The following is a 19,071-nucleotide window of genomic DNA, read 5'->3' as shown; positions in this document are numbered from 1 at the left end:
CAAAATATTTTTAACCTCCAGAAGTCCCTCCGCCTTTGTCATTATTGCTGCGTGTCCTTGTTCCCTCCCCCGCTCCCCAGTCTGCCACCTAAGATTGTAATACTATCTCCTTACTTCAAGAACTGCTGAGAATACAACTCTTCTAATATATAAAGACTTTTATAATCAAAGGTTGGGTGGTGGGGAAAGCAGAATGCGGCTGAGAATTCTGCTCCAGACTGAGCCACAAGCCAAAAAGTACAAATTCAAGCTTCAAGGAAAATATTTCAGATCTTTCTCTAAGTGACATTATGCTTTCCCTATATTTATTTACCTACTTAATTTATATAGCTGCTCTATAGCACAAGTACTCTAGGAAGCCAGTGTGGTGTAGTGGTTAAGAGCGTAAGACTAGGACCTGAGAGACCAGGGTTCAAATCCCACTCAGTCATGAAGCTCACTGGGTGACCTTGGGCCAGTCATTGCCTCTTGCTTAACCTACATCACAGGGTTGTTATGGAGATTATGGAGGGGTGTGTAGACCATGTACTTTTTGGAGGAAAGGGTGTGATATAAATGCAATAAATAAGCTCTTCTCCTTACCTGCTTAAGAAAGCCCATGTGGCTCTTTACATCAAGTTCTGATAAACTCAATCAACAGATACAAGCTCTGCCTTCATAGCTAGTTGTGACACCTAGTGCTTAGAGAACAAAAACCAGCATTTTGATTGTACGCTTTCTACATCTCCACACAATCCAAGCCTCCAGCTGCACAAAACCATTACAAGACTTTCACAGGCTGGAAATCTAAATCCCTCCCGGAGTCATACATAGGATTTCATTGAGAAGCCCTCAGTGTGCATAGCAAACTTTCTCCACCTCCATTCAGAGACACCTACTTTTGAGTGTCAACCTAAGGCCTCAGTTTCCTTCAATGACCCGTCCCCCCTCCAATTTATGTTTAGATTTTAAGCACCACTTTGAGAGTTTGAGGGTACGTAACACTTTAAAATGAACTACTTAAGCCATCATAAACTACAGTAGTACCTCGGGTTAAGTACAGTGGTGCCTCGCAAGACAAAATTAATTCGTTCCGCGAGTCTTTTCGTCTTGCGAAGCACGGTCCGTCGCAACTGCGCCTCTTCAAGCGGCTTTAAGAAAAAAGCGAACAAATTCGCAAGATGTTTTCGTCTTGCGAAGCAAGCCCATAGGGAAATTCGTCTAGCGGAGCAACGCAAAAACCGGAAAACCCTTTCGTCTAGCGAGTTTTTCGTCTTGCGAGGCATTCGTCTTGCAGGGCACCATTGTACTTAATTCGTTCCAGAGGTCTGTTCTTAACCTGAAACGGTTCTTAATCTGAAGCACCACTTTAGCTAATGGGGCCTCCTGCCGCTGCTGCGCCGCGGGAGCACGCTTTCTGTTCTTATCCTGAAACAAAGTTCTTAACCTGAAGCACTACTTCTAGGTTAGCGGAGTCTGTAACCTGAAGCGTATGTAACCTGAAGCATATGTAACCCGAGGTACCACTGTAACTGGCTAGAATATATCAAATTAAAAGCACACCACACATTAAAAGTACAGTACATTAAACAAGGCAACTTAAACCTGACCAAAACATGTTGGGTTTAAAAGGAGAAGAGGAAGAAAGAAAAGAAAAAGAAAAAGTACAAACTCAGATTCCAGCCGGAAGTTTCACAGTTGCTTCTCTCCCACAACCCCGAAATGCCTTTCCGTCTCAGCAGACGCTATCTGATATTGCTCCAACTTCTCGGACTCAGCAACCATCCCAACACGGGGACGTCTCTGCCAAATACAGTCCAGACCCTCTCCGTGTAGCCGCACGCACAGCTCCTAAACTCGCTTCTGCCAGGAGGCCTTTTAGATAAAAACTCTTCTTACCTGCTGCCCTCACCGATCTCAGTCATGCCCAGCCATTCACACGTTCCTTTTCTCCTCCCGCAAGCCGCCCCCCCCTTGAACCCCCATATCCGACCGACTCCTGGAACGGCAACGTCTCCCTTCCAGGGAGTTAGCTATTTCACGTGTATCCCCCACCTGCATTGCTCCCTCCCTCCCCCTCTCTCTCACACACAAACTGCCACGATCCCTTCACGTGTCTCGAAACCCCGACGTCCCCACGTGCTTGCTCCTCTACCTCGCGCTCCTTCCGCGACACTTTCGAGAACGACCCGCAACAACAGCTCAACACACAACACACGCGCGAGCACGTGCCCCGCCGCCCCCGCTTTACCTGGAACGGAGGCGCGTGCCCCATGGCCCGGTACGGGGTGGCCCCGGCCGGGCTGGGTCCCCGCAAAAGCCCCGGAGCCGGTGGAGGAAGGGCGGACAGCGCCGCCGAAGCAACCGGAGGGGGACCCCCGGGCTGCGGCGGCGGCGGCGTGAGAGGAAACCCCCCGCGGCCGGCCATGGGGAGCCGAAGTGAGGAAGTCGGCAGAGGAGGCAACGGCCGTCAGGCGCTCCGAGCGCGCCCCACAGAAAAAAAGGGAAGCGGCGCTGGCTGGCTGGCTGGCTGGCTGACGAAGCGGGGCGGCTCTCAGCGAGCTGCCCGGCTCCTCCTCCGGGACCGCCTCCTCACAACCAACCGCCAGAGCCCAGCCCGGGAGGGAGAAGCGCCTCTCGGGACCTTCGGGCCACTGCGCGCGAGGCGCCACTATCGAGCAACCGCCTCCCGAGAGACGGTCGCGCGGGGCTGGGCGGGCTCGCTTCTCCTTCTTTCTCTCACATGGGAGCCCCCCGGCCAACTCCGCTTCCAGAGGGGCTTCACACCCTCAAGAAAGTGCGCCTACGAAGGGGGTCTCCTCAGCCTTCCAAGTGTGCTGACCGCACGACCCTGGAGCATCGTGTATTTTCGGAAGCAACTCTTTCAATCTCGCACTTCACTGCCTGAGGGAGATGAACGTTGGCACATTTCCTGGGGAGTAAATAAATAAGTAAATAACAACAGCAACAATTTATTATTTCTACCCCACCCATCTGGCAGGGTTTTCCCCAGCCATTCTGGGCGGCTTTCAACAGAACATTAAAAACAGAATGAAACTTCAAACATTAAACACATGAGAATGCACCTAAACACAGCCTACCATTTAGTTACCCTGCCACACATCAAATTAGTGTGAGGTAAAATAAAAACAAATACTCAATCCCTTCGACAGTAAGATATTGGTTGGCTAAGCCTGAGCCACCCCAGGCAGTTTTCTCATCTGGCTTCACTGGGAAATTCCCAGTGGCAGAAATGGGACTTGCTTTTTAACCTCCCATGCAGACCTGCCTGGTTACTAAGGTCATGAGGAGCCTGTGAAAGCTCATCTCATGGGATCAGTCGGATAGAGGGCCTTTTCTGTTTTGGTGCCCACGGTAGTGTGTGAGGCATGATGTGCCAACTAGGATGTGGTTTCTATGCATGTTGAAAACCTACCAGTTTACTGAGGCCTTTGCTGACCACTGAGGCCAGCCTTTGGTGTAATGCAGTTAAACGTACTGGCTGTTAAGGCTGCTGGTGTGTTTTTTGTTTGGTATTTTTAATGGATTTTACTGTAAACCGCCTTGAGATGTTTTCATAAATAGTCAGTCTATATTTTTAATAAATAAACAACCTGGCATATTAACGGAGGGCCCACCTGTTCACCTGTGCCAACGTGCCAATGAGGCAAAACGAGAAAGGCATCCAATAGGGTTCTCATTGCCACTACCGGTGTTTCATCACGTTTCTTTTCATTATTTATTGAATAAGGTGTTGGAAAACAGGTAAATAGCATCTAACAGAAACTGTAGGCCTTTCACATTCTACATGGCCATTTCAGTTTTGAGAATGGATATTATTATCCTGTCGTTTTGTGGCATGTACTCATTTATTTTTGTCTGGGAAGGCCAAAGCAGATGTCAGGCAAGTACCTTTGAAGAGACCATGCCACCAGCAGGCCCTTTCCCTCATTGCTCTCTCCCTCAACCCAGATGGCCGGAGGACCCAGACGACCCTGTGAGCCAGTGTAGTATATGGTCAGAGTGTTGGGCTAGGAGCTGGAATAGAAGACCAAGGTTCAAATCCCCACTCAAAGTGGCCTGGGCCTATATATAATATGTATGTTTATATCAATAGCAATTTTAATTAGGGTTGCCAGGTCAGGATTACCCCAAACTCTTTAAGATTTCAGGCCCCAAACCTGAAACTTAGGGTGATATAATGTTGGATGGGCCCTGGAGATGGAGGTTAATTGGGAGAGGGTAGTGGCAGGATGCCCACCCACCCTAAGTGTCTATGCTCTAATTTGCAGTCAGCTCTTGCTGAGCCGAAGCTTGCAAGCTGCCTGTAAATGTCAACCCTACCTCCCAGACCACCTTTGCCTTATGTGATTGTCTTGTCAGAACGGTATTGCTGTAACACTCTTTTCCTCCAACAGCATGGAGCAGTGTCTCTTACACAGAGGGGAAGCATTCACCCTCACAGGTAGGGAAGCTCTCTGTTGGCAAATGCCAGGCACTCTGCTTCAACCACTGCTGGCCATAAACTCCTGAGCACTTTGGCCTTGTGGGGTCACAGCTCAGATACAGGCAGCTGAATAAGCTGCTCCTGCACACACCGAGTTCTTCTGGATATGATCGCAGTCCTTGCAGTCTCTCCCTTCACTTATGGGGGCGTGCTGAGACACCAAGCACAGCTCATTCTTTTCTCTCATTGTCAAAGGCTCAGGATAAGGCATTGCTAGAGTGACTGGTTGACAGCGTCACACATCTATCTTTCTCTTTCACAAATTCCTGCATCCCGGATGCTGGTCAATAAAGTTTATGACATTGCCACACATTGTGGCTTTACTGGGAGTGGTGGATTGGGATCCCTTTGCCACACCCTTCAGGAATATTTGTATATCTGAATACCTACCAGATGGCAGAGCGCAAGTAACAGGAAGGCTGGCCAGATGTACACAAGAGTACTGGACTAGATGGAGAGAAGTTACTTGCCCAAAGTCATGAACAGAGTACAAGGAAGAGGTGGGAACAGCCTCACTACATTAAAAAACACACAAACCTCATCATGTTCCTTTCAATCAATTTCATCCTCAAACCATTAATTTTCCTCCCTGACCTGTCCAAATAATTTCCCTTTCCAAAATTATTTTTGACTCTATTTACCCCCACATGTGTTCCATGTTTCTGCCGCCTACATTACAGACCCTTTAGGTTGGCTATTATTATTTATATCATTATGAATCACTTCTTGTGAGGGACCTCAAAGCAACTGGCATTATAATGACATATATAAAACATTTTTTAAAATCCACACACACACACACACACACACACACACACACACACACACAGCAATTGCATGCAAAACCACATATTTAGCAGGCATTGAAAAGCCAATAGGGTAGGTTCTGTCTGATATGTGGAATGGAGCCCCTGACAGGATAGTACCTGCACTGTGCCCACTCCTACAGAACTCAGTGATATGTGTAGGTATGTGGTATGTGGAACTCAGTGGTATGTGTAGGATGAGACAATCTTTTAGGTATCCTGGTAGGCTGTATAGGGTTTTGTACACCAATACCGGCATCTTGAACCTAGCCTAGTAGGTCATTGGCAGGCAGTGCAATTCCTTCAGCAGCGGCCTAATGTGATGGTGACGTTGGCTCAAAGTCAGTACGTACAGTATTCGTATTTTCATTCCTTCAGGAGGTTTTGAGCTGAAGCTGCCAGGTGTCTATGAGACTCCATAGAAACTGAAAGTGAGGAGTCATCACTGTCTCATGACCATCCCTGGCCGGTTGCCTCCACGTTGGGAAGACAGGTATGCAATGCTACCCGCCCCTCCTGCTCTGCCACTGTACCCTGGTACCCCTGTCCTATTAACAATAGCCTTTTTAAAAAAATAAATAAAGTTTTATTGAAGCATAATGACCATTACTGACAACGTAAAAGTACAATATCAGAGTATGACACCATAACATGTGTAAAAAAAGAGGCCCGGAGTAGTAACACACTAATATAAACCAAGTCATCCATTTTTCCTGAGCTGGTGTAGATGGTGCACGTTGGCCATCTATGTTAAAAGCATAAGAAATAAAACCCTGTCAGATGACGTAGAAGCATTCTGGGTCTCCAATCCCTCTGGAGACCTGCAATTGGTGTGTTATTTTTCCCCCACAATAGCCAAAGTCCATAGGTTCTTATACCACAAAGAGAAATGTAGATTCCCCCCCCCCCAAAAAAAAAGTTTTCCATTGCTGGGCTGTTGAAATCCCAGCAGCAGCTAGCATGGATGTCAAAGGTTCTTTAGAGTGCCAAGCTTTTGTGATATCAGTCCGCATATTCAGTGATGACAGTTGTGGAGAAAGGTGAACAAGTAGAATCATAGCATCGTAGAGTTGGACGGGACCCTGAGGATCATCTAGTCCAACCCCCTGCAATGTGGGACTATGCAGCTGCCCCATATGGGGATTGAACCTGCAGCCTTGGCGTTGTCAGCACCATGCTCCTAACCAGCTGATAAGCTATCCAGTAAGTTAACTATTTTGGATATTTCTTGATAAACTTGGGAACAGAATAATGAGAAATTCCTACCAAAGATGGGGGACTGTCCTTTAACAATAATATTTCGTATACTTTCATACTTTATATGTTAAATTCGAGCCATTGTATGTCTTAAAACAACAGCACGTGTGTACGGCCTAAATAGGGTTTGATCAATACTGTACTGGGTTTGTTTTTGTGGAGAATATATTTGTTTTTTTTACGAAGTAGAAGGATTAAGCGGCTACAGCACGGCTCCTGATCACTCGGATCCACATGTTGCATTGAGTCTGATCTATACAGTATGTGGAACACAAAATGACTTGGTAGAATCCTTAACCCACCAGTTTCCAAAAGAAGGGCAGAAACTTTGAGAAGCAGGAAGAGAGAGCGCCGGCCACCGAGTCCCTTATGCAGGAGAGAGACCCCATCAGCCACAAGAGGGCCTGCTTAGCTGCCGAAGGAGAAAGGGGAGGTCTTTCTCTCTTTATTCTTTTCTCTAGCCAGGATGTGGAATTGAGCTTCCTGGATTTTGCAGCTTGCAGCTGCTTCCCCTAAGACCCCCCCCCTCATCCCAGCTCCCTGCAAGGGGGCGAGGATTTCTCTGTAATCGGCCTTCACCATTCTCAGGCAGGCCGCACGTTGCAGTCCCTGGCTAGGTGCAGGTAAATGATCGGGGGTGGGGTGCAAAAGACCAACCCGGCCTTTTCGATCTCCTCTGCCCCCACCCTCCCGTCGCCGCCTTTGCAAGGTCCGATTCACAAGGAGGAAACAATGGAGGCTGTGCAGGACATAGATGGACCCCGAGGTGGAGGGTGCGGGGTGGTAACAGCATTTCGATGCAGCCGTTTCCCCCTTTGCTGCCTGGACTTAAGACATTGCACGAAGATCCTGTACTTAGAAGGGCGGGGGGCGATGTTTCATGCAATGTGGGTAAGAGTCAGCTTGAAGGGTGGCAAGGAGGGCCCAGTTCATTGCGATTGCCTTTTGTAACCTTTTCACCCATTTGCCCATGTCCCCCTTACTCAATTTTCAAAAGATGCTACCTCCCAACAAAGTACGTCCCTCCCCATAATTTACGGCTTCTTTCCCTCTCTCCGGCTCCCACCGCGCCCCCAGGAATTGCCCCGATTCCTCCGTAACACCCCCACAGCTTTTTGCATGGACTTCTTCTCATAGTGAGGTAGTTTTGTTTCCACGCTGCATTTTAAAAATTATTTTTTAAGTATCCGTAGAGAGTTGGAAGATACTTAACACTAGCTTGGGCCCTTTGGGATAACGCTCCATGCAGTCGAGTAAGTGGTTTATAATCCACGAAAGCTTGTGTTACCGTAATATAATTGTTTTGCCTTTAGGATGCAACAGGATTTATATTTGCCACAACAAACTCCGCTGCCCCTCTGGCATTTGCTCATATTTTGTCCTTTGTACGTGCATGTGTTTTTTCACCACCAGACAAGCCAACTGGACTGGAGGGGATTTTGAACCATGATCTAAAAAATATAACTAAACAAACAGTTTTGGGGACACAAAGTACTAACAGTACAGAGAAATGAAGAGCTGTTTTGTGCATTACACAGAAATCCAGGTTTCCAACCCCCTCCCCCGTAGGGAGCTGTGGCCAGTCCAAGCTTTTCAACAACAAGGTGTGATGTGTGTGTTTTTAAATAGTTGTTCATCACATTCACACTTTCGATTTTTAGATGTATACTTGAGGGTGTGTGTTTTTTAAGGTATATACCTAAAAACCACAGGGTTGTATCCTGTTTTAGTCATACTCAGAGCAGACCCATAAAAATTAATTGACATGATTTAGTCCATTAATTGTGGAATTATGTAAACAAAACCTGGTTGGATATAATGTTCAAAGTGGCCCAGGTTTCTTTACAGGCATTTTTTTTACAAGTGTAAACAATGGAGAACAAGTCTTAGGTAACCAACTTATTCCCTGCAATTACTTTGTGTCTTATTTCAACGTTCCCTTGGTTTGATTTTCTAAGGACTAATAATCTGTAGCGATATATGGACATGTTCATGGTTCAGCTACCTTACAGTCTGGTGCAGCCAGAGACAACACAGACTTTTGTAGTGTTTGACTGCTGTACAGTGAGATAGTGCCCTGTGTATATAACAAAGAGCATCTAACCACATGTGGGTGTGTCAAATGTGTAATCACATCACAAAGTGTAACATGCTCTTCCCATTCCTTCCTCAAGGATGCCACAATACAAGTTGTATAATAATAGCTTGTTGATTAGTTGGTTCAGTTCCATTCCCATTTTAAAATCTCTTGGTGTATTGTATGGTGTACACACCTCAGTAAAGGTCACCAGTTTCCCATGCTGAGCAGTCATTTATTTGAATTTATATCTCTACCCTTGTCCACCAGCTCAGTGGATCCCCATAAACAAGCTGTTACCTCTCAGCCTCAGTCCTTCCCTCAGCCCATCTGCAACATGGGGATAACGAAGCTGATCTTATATTACCGGATTGTTATGTGGATTACCAAGAGGTTAATGAAGTGCTCTGAAAGCTCTTCAGGGGCCATTTAAATGGTATAGTGATTATAAAAAGAAAAACCTAAAAGCCACAGAGTAGCTTAGAAACGCTGTGCAAATATGCTCTGCCAGTCCAACAAAATTAAAAATATAATTGTTCAAATGAATAAACAGGCCTTAAACCTGGGGACAGAAATAAGACATGGCTGAATCCAGTGTTAGTCATACTTAGAATAGATTGAGTTACAGATAGGTAGCCGTGTTGGTCTGCCATAGTCAAAATAAAAGAAGAAGTGTGCATGCACACGAAAGCTCATACCAAGAACTAACTTAGTTGGTCTTTAAGGTGCTACTGGAAGGAATTTTTTTATTTAGAATAGATTGCTAAGTGGTGCCCATTCATTTCAACGGGTCTACTCTTGAGTTCAATTAACATTGGAGTTTCTTCTTGGTGGGCCTCCCTGGGAATGCTATTCCATAATTATGACTCCTCTTTTGAGAAAGCCTGGCACCAAGCAGCCATAGAATTCACCTCCCTAGAGGAAAGCACCCACAATAGGGCCCTTCCAGCATATCCCAGATAACGTACAGAAGGATGCAATCCCAAAGTTTTGCAAGGCCCAAGCCACTTCATCAGACCCGTCCCCATCTCATAATACGACAGTTTGCCCCTCTCACAACATCATTTTCTCTTTCTGCCCCACCTGCTCCCTCCAATGTCACCCCATTGCTACATGGATATGATTATCAAAAACACTGGGTTGCCGTAGAACGGTTTCTACAACGTGACGTGGCACAAACACCTTCAGTTCTTTTTTTTATTTAGGTGTTTGTCGGGAGCCTCCTTTGCCAAGAGAAAGAAGAAGGACTCCAGGCATTTCTGGCGAGAGAGTACCCGTGTGTGCCGAGATGCAGGAGAGCTATGAAACAGTGATCTCGCTGGGTAAGGGATCCCACTGCTTAAAATGTCTGTGCCGCCGGACTTGAACTCGAACCTTATCTACCCAGAACTAAAAATAGCCCTGTGGCATCTCAAGTGATCACATGGAAATTGTGTCATGATGCCAGTTTGCCTCAATCACTGACTTTACCTCCAGTGGCGCCCTCTTCCCTTGTCTCCCAAGACAGATTAACGCCAACAAAATAGTGGGGACCGCACGTTGGTTTATATGCATTTTTTGCAGTGGGAAAGAGCTGCTGATTTTTAAGGCCATATACACGTCAATACATTCTCCCCTATATAGCAGGGTTTCCCAAACTTGAGTCTCCAGCTGTTTTTGGACTACAACTCCCATTATCCCTAGCTAGCAGGACCAGTGGTCAGGGATGATAGGAATTGTAGTTTCAAAATAGCCGGAGACCCAAGTTTGGGAAACCCTGCTATATAGCATCCAAAGACCACTGCCTAGCCAAACATTTTATCCTCCAGAAGTATCTTGTTTGGCTTATCAACCTGTTTTCTGCTCCTCTCCTCTTAGCGGAAGAAATTGCCATTAGCTGGCCCCGGATAACTGCCTTCACAGAGACCCGAGGGCGCCGAGGTTTGGCTCCTGGTAAGTCCTTTATTTGAGAGGATTTTAAGAAATTGTGTGTGGTGACAGAGTGGGCTACAAATCCTTCCTCTGTTCAACTACCTAAAAGAGTGGAACTCATTTCTCCCTTGTGAGCTGTAAGCCTTCCCTTCTCAAACTGCCCTGAAAAGGAAACTAGAATTGGCTCCCACGTTGCAGGGCAGCAGAAACTTATGGTCACAACCTTCTGAGGGCCACATGCCGGTAGTGGGTGGGGGCCAGGCAGAAGCGGACAGAGCGGCAGACATGACTCTTACCTTTGTGTGCAGCAGGCGATGCAGAAATCAGGAGTTTATACACGCACACCCCACACCCATCTCTCCATCCAGGCAAACAAGAGTTGTTATTAAAGGTCAAGGACACATTCCAGCCAGGCAAAAGCTTCCAAAGAGGACATGAAAGAGGGTCGGTGTGGTGTGCAGCCTGGGAAGAGGTAGTGTGGCCTGAGGAAATTCCTGAAGGCCCAGCTGGAGCTGAAGGGCCCTGGTGTTCCCCACCTGTGTTCTGCTGTATGAATTTCTTCCGATCATGGTCCTAAATATTTCAATTTGTCAATAGTTGTAGACAGTGTTTGATATTAGCCAGGCTAGCGGCCAAGTGAAGATGCTGGGTGCCAGGATGGTGCCTGACATCTCCACCATCTAGAGGTGCGTGCCTGGGGATCATTGGATCTGGACTGTTTTCACACACTAGTACCCCATCCTGTTATATTTTATCTGCACAGTCAGAATGAATTTCAGGAACCAAAATGCTTTTTCTGTGCCGCCTGAGCAGGAGCAGTGACCAACATTACAGTTAACCGCTTTAGCTTATCTTCACTTACCCCACTCCCACCGCCCTGCTCACAGTTGTGAAGAATATTCTTATGTTATGAATGGTCCATGTCACCGTTAAGAAAAAGAGGTAGGGACAGGAATGTATGTGGACTTTCCTTCTTTTAAGTTCTCAAAGTTCGTAATCTAGCTCAAGGTTGTCATCTGAACTAGCCAGATGTTTAAGTGATAATCAATCACAGCCAGTCAATCCTTTGGAAAAATAAGACTTTAGAGCCGTCTTGCCCCAAAATGACAACTAGACATTCCATTTTGGCGACTGTAACCTTGGTTTATTTGAGTTTATTTATTTGAGTTTCTAACACTGACTGCAGAAAGGATGGAACCTCATTTACAAACTGTCGGGTACTCTGACTCAAGTGGCGACAAGCACTCACAGCAAAGTCTGCTGTTCCTTTTGTAACCTCCCCACCCCCAAGCGAGAGCAGAGCCTCTGAGCTGCTTGGCTAAACCATCAAATTCTCCCTTTACCATCCTCACTCTCTCTTGATTGGCTGTGTCTCCTCTCTGCCACGAACGGCTCTGGGTCTCCAGGATGACGACCCAACAGCCTGTCCCATCGCAGCAATCCTGGAGCAGACAAAGACAGCCGTCTTGTCTTAACTCGCTCCATTTGTCCCAAGGGCACAATCCTCCTGCAGTGTTTCGCAGGCCTTGCCCCCGTGTAAATTAGCTCACGCCTAGAATAGGCAACAGGGCTCCTAGGGCCCTCCGTTCACAGTGGAGTCTGGCATTCCTTTCACTTTGTTTCTCTCCCTCTTCCCAGGGCTAGAAATGGAACCTGAGCAGGGGCAATTGGCACCTCTGCAGGGGCAGGCGGCAGCAGCAGCGGCAGCAGCAGCTACAGCCGGCTCGAGTGAAGAAGGGATCCTGCCGGACTTCCGGAGGCAGCTCGGGGTGATCCTGCAGACTGTTGGCAAGGCACAAGTGGAGAAGATGTTGAGGGAGCTGGTGAAGGAGCAGGAGCAGCAGGGAAGAGTCAGGCGGCGCAAAAGGGTGACCCGTAGCCCCCGCCTTGGAGGTAAGGGCATCAGCTGGGGCAAGTGGAGCTCTGAGGCCTGGCCACCTTGCTTTGGGCAGCTGAAAAGGTGTGGCAGGCAGGATTGAGCATTGCAGCAATCAGACACTACCATGTTTAACTGTTTTTAAGATCTGCGGTCAAGGATTTGCCTGCTTTTATTTCAAACCACAATGTGATATTCAGGGCCACCCTCCTGACCCCTCCAGTCATCTTGGCCTCCCTGGCTTACATAGTCTTCAGGCTTCTTCTCTTTCTCTCTGCCTTCCTACTAATTGCTCGAAACCCTCTGCCATCGTGTACAGTGTGAGCTTTTTCTGGCTTAGCCTTTCTCCTTGGACACCCATCCTTCCGCTCCCTGCCACCTAAACCCTTCTTTTCTGCATAGCATCTCGGCCCCCAAATAAAACTTAGTCGTACCTTGGAAGTTGAATGGAATCCATTCTGGAAAGTCCATTCGACTTCCAAAACATTCGGAAACCAAAGGACGGCTTCTGATTGGCTGCAGGAAGCCCATGCAGCCAATTGGAAGCCATGGAAGCCCGTCAGATGTTCGGCTTCCAAAAATAGTTCGCAAACCGGAACAGTCACTTCTGGGTTTGTGGCATTTGGGAGCCAGAACATTCAAGAACTAAGCTGTTTGAAAACCAAGGTACAACTGTAGTGGAAAATTTCCAGATATATTCAGATTCACCAAATTTACTGCAAATGTGTTTACTTTTAACCTACCTTGGGGTCAAATTTTGATTTGGTTTGTTTTTAAGCAAACAAACAGAATCCCAACAATAATTCAGAACAAAAATATCACTAATGCCTGTCTTCTCCTGCAGTGTGGGGAGAAGGAGGAAAAATGCCTTTATTGATAGCGCTTTGGGCCCTGAGGGGTATGGACACCCATGCGAAAGTTGCAGTTAATGTTAAATGCAGTTTAAAGGGCTGGTTTTAACTTATGGGGTCTAAATGATGTGAGTCCAATGTACCAACTGCCTCCACACATTCCTAAGGAGCTGTCTTATACCAAGCCAAACCATTTAACCCACATCTCTGCTAGGATGGGGAACCTCAGGCCATGGGAACAAATGCAGCCCTACAGACCTATCTGGCCCAAAGGACTCTCCTCAGACCCCACCCCTCTTCCCCCTGGGATGCCCCCACACGTCACCAGCCCTGCTTTTCACCCTCCGTGAGAAGTGTTTGCCTGGCTAGAAAGTATCCTTGAACTCTAATAACGAAGGATAGAGCAGGGTGTAATGTGTGTGGAAAGAAGGCTATTATTACTAAAATTTATCACCTGCCTTTCACCCTAAGGTTCCAGGGCAGATTACAATTGAAATACAATATTAAAAACTGTTCAAAACTCTTACCTTCCCAGAAGTAATGTAGGTCCTAAAAACAGGCATCTCAAGTGTCGGAAGCCAGGGTACAGAGGTACTTACTTGCTGTACAAGTAAGTGTAAAATCAGTGTTTGTTGCTCTGTCTCGTTTTTCTCTGGCCCAGACAACCACTGTCAACTGGCCCCTGTAGGCTTCCCTAGAAGGGAAAATGGCCATCAGGGTGAAAAGGGTTCCCTACCCCTGGTCCAGCCTGTCTTTTGTTGGTGCCAGGTTTTCAGGGTCTCTGCTGGACATCTTTATTACCCATGATATTTTGATGCAGGGCTTTTACATGGGCCCTTTTACATGCAGAGCATCCACTCTGCTGCAGAGCCACTCTGCTGCAGAGCCTCTGACGCAGCACACTCTGTAAACTGACCACGAGCACCTTCTCAGGAATATGGAAGAGTGAGTTCAGCTCCCCCTTGTAGACATTATTGTGTTCTCCCCCCGCCCCAAGGTGCAGAAATTTATCCACCTTTCTGTCTCAGCAGGTGATGAAGCAGGTGGGCAGAACAACTCAGAGGCCTCACACGCTGGAACGTTGGAAGCACCCACCATCTTGTCTAGAAAGCCAGTTGCGAATGAGCTGCAGGTGCCCCTCCTGTGCCCAGGGCTGGTGGCAGGCCAAAAGCAACCCATTTCAGGGAAGATTTTTCATGGGGACGCCAGAGGGTGTAAGAACAGCCTTGTCCACCAGCAGAGCCCTCTGGGAACGAGATGGGGGGCAGGCCTTGAGCCCCGGGAGAGCGTTGGCTGCAGCCCACTCCACAGTATGAGCCGGGACTCCCAGGATGCTGCGAGACTCTGGCCGCCTTTTGGCGAAAGAGCCCAGTTCTTCTCGGCGTGGCAGAAACCACGCTTCACCCAGAGACGCCGGCGCCCGCCTGCAGGAGAGAAACCCCACCGCTGCGGGCCATGCAGGAGGACCATTGTCGTCCCGCCACAGAGCTCCAGCTCACCTCCAAATTCCGCCTTGGCTCCTGTCCTGGATTCTGCCTCCGCCTCTTCTCTTGCCTTGCCTCTGAACTCTGTAGGGGCAGCAACTACCCAGCTGCCAGGCGGGAACTCTGTTTCAGCCCAGCCCCGGAAACCCCACGGCTGCGAGGAGTGTGGCAAGCGGTTCCGAATCCTCGCCAACTTAGAGCGGCACCAGCAGCGCCACGCAGTGGAAAAGCCTCACCAGTGCCGTGACTGCGGGCGCCGTTTCCGCTGGGGCTGCCACCTGGAGCGCCACCGGCGGTCGCGCCGCTGCGTGGAGTGTGGTGGGGGGCTGGCCACGCCACCTCCACCCCCGTCCCCTCCCCCGGAACCCGACCGGCCCTATTCCTGCGGCGAATGTGGGAGGCGGTTCACTCAGCGCTCGGCGCTCAGCAAGCACCGGCGGCTGCACTCGGGGGAGCGGCCTTATGGCTGCGGAGAGTGCGGCAAGCGCTTCCTGCAGCGCTCCGACCTCACCATCCATGTGCGCTCACATTCCGGGGAGCAGCCCTACGTGTGCACGGAGTGCGGCCGCCGCTTCAGTGTCAGCTCGAACCTCAGCAAGCACAGGCGCATGCACCGCGGGGAGCGCCCCCACGCCTGCTCGGTCTGTGCCAAGCGCTTCCTGCAGCGCTCCGAGCTCCTCATCCACCAGCGTGCTCACACCGGGGAGCGCCCCTACCCCTGCACAGCCTGCGGGAAGCGCTTTGCTCGCCGGGCGCACCTCAAACGCCACCAGCGCACTCACGGCAGCGTGCCTGCCGCAACCACTGCCTCTCGTCACCAGAGTGCCCGTCTGCTGGCCCCCTCCGCAGCAGATACCACACCCCTTCTTGAACACGAAGGGGCGCCCGATGCCCTGGAGTCACGCCCCTGCTCCAACACACATGCTGCGGGCCCACGCCCACCAGCATCCGAGCCTGTCTTTTCAGCAGGCCGAAGTCCTGTGGGTGCTGCTTCGCTGGGCCTTCCCTGGGCCGTGACCTCCTCCGCCCGCCTCCCCTTCTGTTCCAGTTCTCTTTGATTTTGCTGTAGCTTTCCTGTATCCCTGCCCTTTGTCACTCCCTCGCGACCAGCAGGCTCCTCGGTTGAACCTCAGAGGCCCAGCTCTGGGTAGATGCAGTAGGGGCAGACCAGTTTCCAAAGGAGCAGGGGAGGCAGCAGGCAGTAGCTCGTATTTTTGGACCCTTGTTTGCTAGGAAGCCTGGTGGTTTTCTTTTGCTTCCCCCCCCCTCCTTGGAGCCTGCTAGGTTCTGCGTAGGGCCCCGATTCTGTGGGTGAGATGGAGGGAGTAAGGTGGGCATGCCAAGACCTTGGATGAGATGTCAGCTGCGTTCCCTGGACTTTTGACTGGGCTCTTTAGCACCAATCAGTGTGACCCTGTTGGGCACATTATTTAAAGTCTGTGGGAGAGGGGTTAGGTAGGCTACCTTTGTGGATTTGGGGAGGGAAGTACCCCAGGTTGATCGCAGCTAACCATTGCAAGCCGTCATTGTTGCTTGTGAGACACAGAAGGATCACCGGCCTGCACTTCTGAGACAAACATGCACGGATACTTGCTCTCCTGACATCATCCAAGCACATGGTCACCTATCCTCCCCGCCACCCCACCCCACCCCTATAATTTTGTAAATGTCATTAAGGCTCCTCCTGACACTATAACCCTCGGTCTTCTTGGCTGACTGTCTCTCTTGACCAGACTGCCTTTGTTTCCTTTTGCGGGAAGAAAAGCTCAACAAGGCTTCTCCCAAGTGCTTGGCCCCAGTTCCTGAGACAAGATGGCACTCTTGGCCATGCTGTTGAGTCCCTCTCACAGAAAAAAACCCGCTGACTGTGGCATAATCTGGGAAGTGGGTTGTGTGTGCAGCTTGTGGGACCCAACACAGCTCATGCTTCTCTCTTCTGCCTGCAAAGATGTTTCATGGCAAGGCCCAAGCCCTGGAAGATCTGGGACCACAGTGCAAGAAACAAGCCAAAAAGCAAGGAGGATGTTCACTGATTCTTCAGAGCAGTTCAGAAGCAGAGAAATGGTCCATTGAGTTGTGTCAGGATTTGAACTCGGTTGCTGCTTGTTGAATATGGGACAAAACGGCTGGTGCCTTCAAAAGGGGCTATAGTGCTTCCTTTACCATTAGCTCCCGAGAAAGCAGGCTGACGGAGGAGGAGAAGCAGGAGGCATGTGCTTTGATCAGAATTGTGGACTAGAACAATGGCGGAGTTGGGGGTGGGTGGGGAGTCTGGTTTTTACAGCCTCATATGTTTTCCAGCTCTAGTGAGAATGGTAAAGTCGCTGATGAGTTGGGCTCAACCCCACGTGGCCTGTACCACTCTCTAGGACTGTTTCCAGCTCTATGGTAGTTTACCAGACCAGTGTTACTTCTCCAGTTGCTTGTACATTCCTGGTACCTTTTGGACTGGTGTTTCATGGCTAGGGGTGGGATCAGAGGGCTCTAGAGTAGGGAGGGGTTAATAATAACTGATTTAGGACTAATACAGTAGAACTTTGTTTTATCAAATCTTAGCATGGAGTGTCTTTAACCAACACTGAAAAACGATGAATCCAAAACTGTAGATGTAAATGAATCCAATAGAGTATTTTGCAACTCCCTTCCCCCAAAGAAGATATTTTGCACCTCTCAAGACTTAAATGTGAATTTTGTACAAGTATTTCGGGTTTGGTGAGGACAGATCCTCAGAACCCGGGTTTTGCTAGGTTCAAGGCCATTTGCCTCCATTTGACAAGTGTCTGGATGTGGGAAAATCTGTCACTTTTTGAATTTGTGCAATTTTCATTCTTTTTTTGGGGGGGGGGTCAAAGTTGTCATTACAGTTGCAGCTGTAATGCACATCTTCTGCCACTTTATGACTATGACCTATGTGTGTTTTAAAAACACGAATAGGGAAACAAGTGGTCCTAAGCACAGCTGCAAGAATGGCATTGCTAGCTTGATAAAAAGTGAAAATTTGGGTTCTGTTCACGTACCTTGGATTCCATTGTTTTGGAAGAGTTTAAAAGGTTAGGCCTCAAACCGTAACCCCACTTATCAGGGAGTAATCCCCAGTGGATCCAAATAGGAGTTTCTGAGTAGGTCTGCACCAATTAGCTAAAGCCATTCTGATTGGCTCAATTCTCTCTCCTGTCCTTTAACTGGTCTACAAAAGTGGGGAAATGCTGTGACAGAGCATTGACAGACATATTTGCATTTTAGTGTGAACTGTCAGATATGGCAAAAATGTGGTGCTCATCAAGCTAGGCTTTGCAGGGTTCTTGGGGAGGGAAAGCATTTTTAGCTATGGAGAGGGAGAAGACCTCCAACAGTTGGAACTGTGTGTATGTACAGGAACGATGATTCTTTTTAAGATACTGGATGTGGGTCATTCTTCACGGCCCTCCTTAACATATTCACACAAAGCTTTGCTGCTGCAAGGCTGTTAGCCCATAGGTATTGCCAAAGGAGTTTTACATTCAGTTGGGATAGTACTTGAATGGTTTGATAAAGTCATAGAAACATTCCAGGTCCAAACAACTTGTGGCTACCAAGCTGAACCTAGTTCATTAGTGACATGGTGAAAGAACCTGAAGGGGGAGGGGAGGAGGAGAAACCCAAGGCCCTGCTTGGGTCCATTGATTTCAGTGCGACTAAAACATGACTTAAGTTAGGATCCAAGCTGGTTTTGCAATCACAGGCACCAAAAACAGTTTAGTGATTTGCTGGTAGGTTGCAATTTAGGCTTGGTGAGTCGTACGTTACGCAGGCCTGTTTTAAACTTAATAGAGTTGGGTGATACAGAGTGGGTATTCTTGCAAGCCACCTAGAAGAGTCTAGATAGGTAATGGACCATTGATGCAGGGATTCAGTATCAATTCCTGATAGCACCAAGGCTTCATTTGCACATACTCCTCCCTTCCAAGTTACTAACAAATAACTAGACTATTTCTAAAGGCTGATTTGGGCACTTCACTGGTAAGGGTACTTAGTACAGTCACCAAGATAAACCACCCTAGCAAATACATCCCACAAAAGGCATGAGTAGATCTAGGGTTTGACCAGTGAGCCTCAACTGAAATGCTTGTGATGAATCCATTGTCTCTCCAATGTGGAACTTGGCATGAGACCATATGTTGTGTTCAAAATAAGATTCCAACATCAAGTAAACCCAAATTTTGCAACAACCTGAATTCTCAGGCGCCGTGACCTGTATGAGCTATACAAATTGGCCTATATTTTGTTAATCGTGGGAAAGGCGTACAAAGCATTTCCTCCTCAGCACAGGAATTCTTCTCAGGC

General features: G+C 48.4%; 2 protein-coding genes across 11 annotated transcripts in view; one reads left to right on the top strand and one right to left on the bottom strand.

Annotated features, from left to right (window-relative positions):
• SMARCD2 (SWI/SNF related BAF chromatin remodeling complex subunit D2) overlaps positions 1-2,407 on the bottom strand; it is a gene marked incomplete at its 5' end in the record, with an annotated part of 29,797 nt that extends 27,390 nt beyond the window's left edge. For 2 of the 3 annotated variants that reach the window (XM_082197292.1, XM_082197293.1), the window contains one exon: positions 2,231-2,407. In XM_082197292.1, coding sequence (XP_082053418.1) covers positions 2,231-2,407 — 177 coding nt within the window. Of the gene's footprint in view, positions 1-582; positions 616-2,230 lie in introns of those variants that run through there. The other variant, XM_082197294.1, reaches the window with a different exon arrangement.
• A 293-nt stretch (positions 2,408-2,700) lies between these two features.
• LOC309517765 (uncharacterized protein) lies at positions 2,701-18,956 on the top strand. Of its 8 annotated transcripts, none has more exons than XM_082197251.1 (7): positions 2,701-2,930; positions 4,398-4,444; positions 5,671-5,785; positions 9,832-9,948; positions 10,484-10,558; positions 12,176-12,430; positions 14,293-18,956. In XM_082197251.1, exons 4-7 carry the CDS (start codon positions 9,915-9,917, stop codon positions 15,804-15,806), a joined length of 1,878 nt encoding a protein of 625 aa, XP_082053377.1. In that variant the 5' UTR covers positions 2,701-2,930; positions 4,398-4,444; positions 5,671-5,785; positions 9,832-9,914; the 3' UTR covers positions 15,807-18,956. The 8 variants fall into 8 exon arrangements, with proteins under 8 accessions (XP_082053377.1, XP_082053378.1, XP_082053376.1 ...); XM_082197250.1 differs by lacking the exon at positions 2,701-2,930 and adding an exon at positions 3,081-3,883; XM_082197249.1 differs by lacking the exon at positions 2,701-2,930 and adding an exon at positions 3,101-3,117.
• Positions 18,957-19,071: the final 115 nt, after the last annotated feature.

The sequence above is a fragment of the Podarcis vaucheri genome (genome assembly GCF_965113315.1).
Source record: "Podarcis vaucheri genome assembly, chromosome: 13".
Classification (NCBI taxonomy): Eukaryota; Metazoa; Chordata; class Lepidosauria; order Squamata; family Lacertidae; genus Podarcis; species Podarcis vaucheri.
This window is presented reverse-complemented; position numbering and strand designations above follow the sequence as displayed.